This window comes from Sus scrofa, chromosome 9 (genome assembly GCF_054392235.1).
Source record: "Sus scrofa isolate SSC_HxYL_T2T_F1_AM1 chromosome 9, Sscrofa_HxYL_maternal_Yorkshire_Landrace_v2.0, whole genome shotgun sequence".
Taxonomy (NCBI): domain Eukaryota; kingdom Metazoa; phylum Chordata; class Mammalia; order Artiodactyla; family Suidae; genus Sus; species Sus scrofa.
This window is the reverse complement of record NC_139391.1, coordinates 72,139,505-72,148,397: the sequence shown is the minus strand read 5'-3', so window position 1 is coordinate 72,148,397 and position 8,893 is coordinate 72,139,505. Positions and strand designations below refer to the sequence as shown.

Sequence of the window (8,893 nt, the reverse complement as noted above, 5' to 3'; positions counted from 1 at the left end):
GTGTTTAGAATGGATAAGCAATGAGATCCTACTGTACAGCACAGGGAATTATAACCAGTCTCTTGGGATAGACCATGATGGAAGATAGTATGAGAAAAAGAATGTATATATGTGTGTGACTGGGTCACTATGCTGTGCAGCAGAAATTGACACAACAGTGTAATCAATTATGCTCTCATTGCTTATCCATTTTAAATGTAATTGTTTACATCTACTAACCCCAAACTCCTTGTCCATCCCATTCCCTCCCCCTTCCCCTTGGCAACCACAAATCTGTTCTCCATGTCTGTGAGTCTGTTTCTGTTTTATAGATACATTCATTTGTGTCCTAATTTAGATTCCACATATAAGTGATATCATATGGTATTTGTCTTTCTCTTTCTGACTTATTTCACTTAGAATGAGAATCTCTAGTTGTGTCCATGTTGCTGCAAATGGCATCATTTCATTCTTTTTATGGCTGAGTGATATTCCATTGTATTTATGTACCACTTCTTCTTAATCCATTCATCTGCTGATGGGCATTTAGGTAGATTCCATGGCTTGACTATTGTGAATAGTGCTGCAATGAACATAAGGGTGCATGTGTCTTTTTAAATTATAGTTTTTGCCCCATTCTTTTTGTTTCATTTTGTTTTCTTTTACAACTGCACCTGAGGCATATGGAAGTTCCCAGGCTAGGGGCTGAATTGAAACTGCAGCTACCAGCCAATGCCACAGCCATGGCAAGCCACATCTCCGACCTACACCACAGCTTACAGCAATGCCAGATCCTCACCCCACTGAACGAGGCCAGGGATCAAACCCATATCTTCACTGAGACAATGTCAGATCCTTAACCTGCTGAGCCACAATGGGAATTTCCCCCATTCATTTTTTTTCTTTCTCTCTCTTTTTTTTTTTTTTTTTTTTATGGCCTCACCTGAGGCTTATGGACGTTCCTGGGCTAGGGGCTGAATCAGAGCTGCAACTGCCGGCCACAGACAGCATCGCAGGATCCTTTAACCCACTGAGCAAGGGCAGGGATCAAACCCGAATGCTCAAACTAGTCAGGTTCGTTACCACTGAGCCACAAGGGGAAGTCCACTGCCACCCCTTTCATTTCTGATAGTCGCTGCTCATAAATCCCTGACTGGCCCTCCTTGAAGCAGAAGACACTTCCACTATTGGTAAAGAAACAGAGTTTATTCAGAAAAATCAGTCAGTACAATATGCACTACCGCATATCGCTTAGCTCACATCACAGACATGGGATAAACAACATCGCAATAAATTAGAGGGAAGCCCACCTTTCCCTCCAGGATGGCCCACAGGACTTTTCAACAGACTATGTCATCATCAATATGACAATTGGCTAGTTGGCTACTTCCAAGTGGGATCAGAGAGCCCAGACCCAGCCAGTGGGACTTGCAGCTATAGGGTGAAACGGGCTCAAACCTAGAGTTTCCCCTACAAGACCTCAGCCCTAGAGAAGGGTATTCCAAATGGGGCAGCAGGAAGGTTTCCTCAAAAATACCCTCATTTACATAAAAACAGAACCTCCCCCTTCTCCATCCCCCTTCAAAGGTGGCTGTCTCCCATGGGCAACTTCTCAGGGGCTGTTCCTCTCCAATAATTAGGTTCCTTGTCCTGAGGCATCGGAAGTTCCTTGATGGTTCTTGTCAATCCAGGCTAGAAAGATGTCAAGCTCTCCCAGAGATTTAATGGCAGCAGATCGGACCTCCAGCTGCAACCAGAGAAATCATCCTAAGAAGCTGCCTTTGCAGAATGTGTAACAGTTTTCAAATCTCTTCCCTCCCGATGGGATTGCCGCAAGGTTTACTTTTTATTCACCTTTATATTTGCAGACCGTACAGACTGCACATTATTTCCCGAATGGGTGACTTCAATTTCTTTCCACAAAGAAGTGGTTAAATTATGTCAGATGCTTATAAACAAAATAAAAAATTATTTGCCCTGTTTTTTTTTTTTTTCCTATATTTCACAGGGGGTGGGGGCAGGGTGGGATGAGGGGAAACTTGCTTCAGTGGCCATTCTTCTGATTACTTTCCTGCTCACATCAGCTTGCTTTATTTACACTTCCGCTCTCCTAAGAAGCCACAATCCCAGAGGTGCCCAGCAGTGGGTAGGGAGAATATGGTATCTCCGCTGGACATAGTAAAGCACCAAAGCCCCTAAGGATGTGCTCTACGCGACATCACAGAGTTGATTGGCAGCAGAGCTGAACTGGAAGCCAAGCCTCCTGATTTATCCAGCTCTTCCTCAGCAGAGTAGAAGGCGATGGTAAGATGCAAATTATGTCCCATGGTGCCAGATGGCATGGGACTGAGTCCTGCCTCCGCCACTTAGCTGCAATATGAACTTAGTTAAGTTGCTTAACCTGTTTGTGCTGGGTTTCCTAATTTATCAAATGCAGATGATGGCTCATAGCCTTGTGGTGAGCCATAAGGATGTTAACACTTTAACGTGCTTGGAACAATACCTGGCTCATAGGAAGGACAACAGGACTTTCCACCATTGTTATATTATCCTATGGAGCCTTTTCCAAAGAGGCAGAGTTCTGAACAGACTCCCCCAGCCCATTGCTAGTCAAAGGCATTGGCATCATTGGGGAGGGTGGGTGAAACACAGAATCTCAGACCTCATGCCAGACCTACCGGCCAGAATCTGCATTTGAACAAAATCTCTAAATAACGCATGGAAGAAACACTACCTCTGTCTCTACCTCGACATGAGATGTGCCTTCGACATCCACACCTGCATGAGAAGCACTGTCTTCATCACCACACAGGACGCTGACAGCACTTACTGGCCACAGTGATACCTAACAGGTAGCATGTTTCATACATAACAGCTTATAGTTCTCTGGGGCTCTTTGTTTCCTCTCTGTCACCCCCGTCTTAAATTCTATGTGCTTTCCCTCAAAACTGAACATGGGCCTGGGAGTTCCCTCTGTGGCTCAGCGGTAATGAACCTGACTAGTAACCATGAGGATAAGGATTCAATCCTTGGCCTCACTCAGTGGGTTAAGGATCTGGCATTGCCATGAGCTGTGGTATAGGTAGCAGATGTGGCTCAGATCTGGCGTTGCTGTGGCTGTGGCAGAGGCCGACCGCTACAGCTCCAATTCGACTCCTAGGCTGGGAACCTCCACGTTCCATGAGTGCAGCCCTAAAAAGCAAACAAAACAAAACAAAAACAACATAGGTCTGATATATGAAGCACAAGAAAATGATGGAGGGATGATGGATACAGCGAGCCCAGGAAATGGGCAAATGAGTTAAGATCAAAATACTCTTTGCAAACACAGACATAGGAAGGCTTGCAATAAATACTGTTGCATAAGCGAATGAATTTGAGTGGAGAGGATGCTGAACAGTTGGTACACACTCCATCAGCACCCCCCTTCCCATTTCCACCTTCCCCACCCTCTTGCCTGCTCTTACCTGGTCATAGTTGTCATGGATGATTCTGGTGGCATTGGTTGCTTCCTGCCTGCAGTGGCATAGCCTCTGCTCATGCTGTGATCAAGTAGAGACAGCAACCATCAGAGGACTTCTCCACCCCAGCTCACTCTTACCCTCACCTCCCGCTAGGGGAGTGATAATTCTTTCTTCCTCTCAAGGTGGGAGTCAGGTGAGTAAACCCAGCTTGGGGCAGCAGGGGGCAGTAGGGTCTATTTGCAGAGTCATCCTGCATTTGACCAGGGCTGGAAAGGCCTGGTGAGTAGCCGACAAGTCTGTCTTCTCAGCACCCCGTGAACCCAGCAGCACCCCATAAGGTAGCCACTGGGTGAATATTTGTTGGGCTAGTTAATTAAATAAATGATTAAATGATTTTTTTTTCTGTCTTTTTGTCCACACCTGAAGCATATAGAGGTTCCCGGGCTACGAGTCTAGTCGGAGCTGTAGCCACCAGCCTACACCACAGCCCCAGCAATGGCGGATCCTTAACCCACTGAGCAAGGCCAGGGATCGAACCGGAGTCCTCATGGATGCTAGTTGAGTTCGCTAACCACTGAGCCACTATGGGAACTCCGTGATTAAATGAATCTTGACATGAAGGAGACAGGGGTCATGACCTCTCCTAACAATTTTAGAAGGCAAAGCACAGCGAGGTGAAGTAGCTTGCCACAAAGTCCCAAAGGAAATCATTGGCAGAGATGGGGCCAGAACCCAGGTTTTTCTCCTGGTCTACGTTTTTGTGGGTTTGTCTGGGTTTGGTTTTATTTCTGAGGTTTGTGGTCAATAGCTCCCAAAGAATTTATAGGTGACCCCCAGGCTAGGCTATAACAGGAAACCACTCACAGCTTAGCCCATATGGAAACCCAAAGGGCCAGAAACAAGGAAACAAGGGCTATGCCCATGAGAAGCCTGCAATCCTCAGCATGCCTCTCTCCCAGGCCAGCGCCGGGATCACCTGAGAGATACTTGGATGTAAAAAGCTGGTCACCCCAAGATGATGATCCGTGAGGAAGCTGGGGCTGTGAGGTGTCAGCAGAAGGAAGCCCTGGGCCCGGGGGAACCACTGGAGGAGGTTCTCAGATGGTTCTCCCCACGGACAGCAGGGCAGGGAATTTCCCTGGAGTCCAGGAACCATTTCAGCAAGCCAGCTGGGGCCAGCACGTCCCAGGCTCTCCCTGGGGCAAGACGGGAAACAGATGCCGGTGACTCACACATTGTTGTAGAGTCTTCTGCATGTAGAGGAAAGAGTTGGCAATGCTGCTGATTTTTCTCAAGAGTTGGGGGTCCAGCTCCTGGTGGTCCTTGAACACCCTGTCCACGTAAAACGCCAGGAGGTTCTTGGTCATGCAGCACGCATCTAAGGGCTACAGATACAAATGAGAGAAAGCCCCAGAGGCCTCTTCTCTTAATGTCTCAGAGACCAAAGCTGCCTGTTTGGGTAGCGGCAACAGGGAGTGACAGAACCGAAAGTCATTTTGTTAAAATGCATGTTGGTCTCAGAGTAGCCGTCTCACCACACCAAAGTTCCTTATGACAAAGACACCGAGGAGAGACTGCAAGTCCTACCCTCTTTTTATGTGGCCAGGAGATCCATTAGCAAAGGATGGTACCCAGTCATCGGCCAGGATTCTCTCTACAGTATCTCCAACACGTCATCACTAACTTCTGCTTAAATGCTTCTGGGAATCAGACACCTCCCTTCAGAAAGGACGAATGCCTGAGCAGCTTGCTTGCTTGCTTGCTTGCTTTTTTAAGGGCCACATCCACAGCATATGGAGGTTTCCAGGCTAGGGGTTGAATTGAAGCTACAGCCACTGGCCTATGCCACAGCCACGCAGGATCTGAGCCATGTCTGTGACCTACACCACAGCTCACGGTAATGCTGGATCCTTAACCCACTGAGCAAGGCCAGGGATCAAACCCACATCCTCATGGATCCTAGTTAGGTTCATTAACCGCTGAACCACAAAGGGAACTCCCTGAGTAGCTTTCTTTTTTCTTTCTTTCTTTCTTTTTTCTTTTTTTTTTTTTTTTTTTTTTTTGTCTTTTTAGAGCCACACCCGTGGCATATGGAGGTTCCCAGGCTAGGGGTCTAATCGGAGCTACAGCTGCCAGCCACAGCCACAGCCACAGCCACAGCCACAGCCACAGCCATACTAGATCCAAGCCGAGTCTGTGACCTACACCACAGCTCACGGCAACGCCAGATCCTTAACCCACTGAGCGTGGCCAGGGATCAAACCCGCAACCTCATGGTTCCTAGTCGGATTCGTTTCCACTGCGCCACGACAGGAACTCCCCCTGAGTGGCTTTCTTGAAAAGGACTTCCTTATGTTGTGCTGAAGTCTGCCTCTCTGGATCATCCCCTCACCATCAACAAGTGTTTACTCAATGGCCAGGGATGTCAGGGTTGTGCTGAGCACATCTTCCTTCAATGTAATGGCGTTGTGTTTGTCCCGGCCGCCCTGCTCAGCTCTCCTCCAGCCTGTCCTTTTTAATCTTTTGGGATCCTTTGGGTGGTACTGAGATGTGCACGAATGGAAACGGACAGCTATAGAATTACAGGAAAGCTGGGCACATCCTCTGTGCGCACGGTGCAGCACTCGCGAAGGGAAAGATTCTGACTTCCCCTGGCATAGCTCAGAGCAGCTGGCCAGGCTGAATTTGCTTCTCACAGTTTGCACCCCGCCCCGAGAGCTGGTGCAGAAGATTTATAGCTCAGTCTGGGGCAGGGGGTCCACAGCCAATGGTGTGTCTGTCTTCATTAGCATTAAAGCACCAAAGCCTCCTTGGCCAGACAGGCAGATTTTCCTAGATGAAAACACTGCTTGCTGCACGAAAACCCTCCTCTTTCTCTGCTCCTGCTAAATTCCTTAACCAAAGGGGCAAAAGTTGAAGTCTGTTTTAGCAGAGGGGGAATGAGGGAGGAAATCTGATAAAGACCAGTATCCTCATTGACCCCTTCCCACATCAGCTATTTCTAGACCTTGAGAGGTTAAAGAATTAGAGACAGAGGCATGAGACTTGCGGGTCTATTCCTGGCTCCATCACTAAAATTGTTACTCTTTCTCCCTAGGTGTCAATTTGGTCATTTAAAAATGATGGTTTGGGTAGTTCCCGTGGTGGCACAGAAGAAATGAATCTGACTAGGAACCATGAGGTTGTGGGTTCGATCCCTGGCCACGCTCAGTGGGTTAAGGATCCAGCATTGCCGTGAGCTATGATATAGGTCACAGGCTCGGCTTAGATCTGACGTTGCTGTGGCTGTGGTGTAGGCTGGTGACTACAGCCTGGGAACCTCCCTATGTCACAGGTGTAGCCCTAAAGGGACCAAAAAAAAAAAAAAATGGTTTGGGAGTTCCCGTCATGGCTCAGTGATTAACAAACCCAGATAGCATCCATGAGGATGCAGATTGATCCCTGGCCTCACTCAGTGGGTTAAGGATCTGGCATTGCCGTGAGCTGTAGTGTAGTTCACAGACATGGCTCGGATCCCACGTGGCTGTGGCTGTGGTGTAGGCCAGTGGTTACAGCTCCGATTGGACCCCTAGCCTGGGAACCTCCATATGCCGAGGATTCAGCCCTAAAAAGACAAAAAGACAAAAAGAAAAAGAAATGAAAATGATGGTTTGGGTCATTTGAAAATAGATGACCCTTAGGGTCTCTTCCAGCTATGAGACTCTCATACTGTTGGCTGGAATATAATTTACACAGTGGATCCATGTGTTTAATCAGTCCCAAAACTCCCCAGAAGAATCATCTCATGCAGAGAAACCCCAGGAAAAATAAGTCATTGAGGATGCACCTTAACTCTGTCACACTGAAAGGGCTGGATCTTTCTAGAATGCTTACAAAGACTGGAGAAGCTCTTTTTTTTTTTTTTTCTTTTTTCTTTTTTGCCTTTTCTAGGGTCTCTTTCTGCAGCATATGGAGGTTCCCAGGCTAAGGGTTGAACTGGAGCTATAGCCACCAGCCTATGCCAGAGCCACAGCAATGCCGGATCCTTAACCCACTGGGCGAGGCCAGGGATCGAACCCCACCCTCATGGTTCCCAGTCGGACTCCTTAACCACTGCGCCACGACGGGAACTCCTAGAGAAGCTCATTTTTGAAGACACTTCTCGGTGGCTGCTTCTGTACAGCGAGCAGTCACCTCCTAAGCCAACTGTTTTGTATCACACTTACTCTCATCACCTCTCGTCTGGACAGATAGGCTGAGCTCCTCACTGCTTTCCTGCCTCTAGTTGACCACTGTTTAAAAGACATCACCGCGCTGTCTCTCTGAATGATTTTGTGGTCCTACAGTCTTTGGCTCAAAACTCTGCAGGGACTCCCCTTGTGGCCTCGTATTAGACGGCCAAGGCTTTCAAGGTTCTTGGCAAAACAACCCCAGTAAATTCGTCCACCTCACCCTCTCCCCCTCGCCCTCATGTCCCTCACCCCATGATCCCAGGTGCCTCTCTGTCCCCTGACACACATGCATGGTTACATTCTCTCCAAATCCCTTCCTCTCTGTAAGCCACTAACCCACAGTCTACTCAGCATTCAAATTACTGCTCATTTTCTCAGCATCTCCGTGAAACCTCCCAGTATCACCCTAAAGCCACAGACACCCCATCCCATTTGAGCAGGTGGCACCCCAATCACTCTCTGGGTGAACACCCTCCCAGCAGTTCAGGGTCCCTGAGACACAAATGCGCCCTTGCACGTCCATTGACACATGACAAGCCTGAGTCTCCTGCGGGTTAGGAAAGAGAAGAGCATCCAGGATGAGGATTACTCCCTCAGCCCCAGGCCATTTCACCATAAAAAGGACAATCGAAGAAAGAGCCGACACAGGCCAATACCTTAATGCTGTGCAGGCTCTCTGATGGGGACAGGATGGTGACATTTTGCATGGTGTCCTTAGCTTGCTATGGAGGAAAATACAAGAACAGACATAGGCAGTGAGTCCTTCACATTCTCCGGAGACACAAAGGAATGAGAAGAAACTAGCTCTTCAGGTTAAGACAGAAAGTGAGACACGCCCCCTTGCCCACACCTTCACCCCAAGCCCGTACTCACGATGGCTTTTTTGATTCCTCGGAAGCTCTCCTCTATACGATGCATGTCGATGGAAATCAGACACCTCCTGAGACCTCGGGCATGCGCAGAGCACAGGAAGAGCATCGTACCCAGGAGACAGAGAGAAACACACCGTGCCTTCATGTCCTGCAGGAAAGGGAGAAGTCAGCTTCCCACTGCCACGAGTGGAGAGCAATGAAAGAGACCCCTTTGTACCTCGACAGGCAGGCCAGACGGCAACCAAGAAAACAGGACTCGATAGGGCAGCCTGTGGACATCGGGGGCATGTGTCTCCTCCTCTGGTTTCTTCGCATCAGTTGTATATACCCTCCCACCCCCAGAAAACCTGATCCAGTGTTCTCCCAA

The 8,893-nt window shown here is 48.3% G+C and overlaps 1 protein-coding gene across 1 annotated transcript; it reads right to left on the bottom strand.

Moving 5' to 3' along the window:
• Nucleotides 1–1,493: 1,493 nt before the first annotated feature.
• Nucleotides 1,494–8,671, bottom strand: IL19 (interleukin 19). The gene is made up of 5 exons (XM_084976916.1): nt 8,528–8,671; nt 8,311–8,376; nt 4,676–4,828; nt 3,447–3,515; nt 1,494–1,726 (listed from the first exon to the last, which is right to left on the bottom strand). Exons 1-5 carry the CDS (start codon nt 8,669–8,671, stop codon nt 1,616–1,618), a joined length of 543 nt encoding a protein of 180 aa, XP_084833042.1. The 3' UTR covers nt 1,494–1,615.
• Between the last annotated feature and the right edge of the window lie 222 nt (nt 8,672–8,893).

Coding starts and splice junctions, on each gene's coding strand:
- IL19 (XM_084976916.1), bottom strand. CDS start 8,671: ATGAAGGCACGGTGTGTTTCTCTCTGTCTCCTGGGTACGATGCTCTTC. Junction 8,377..8,527: donor GAGGAATCAAAAAAGCCATC/GTGAGTACGGGC, acceptor TTTCCTCCATAG/CAAGCTAAGGACACCATGCA. Junction 3,516..4,675: donor AGAAGACTCTACAACAATGT/GTGAGTCACCGG, acceptor TCACAGCATGAG/CAGAGGCTATGCCACTGCAG.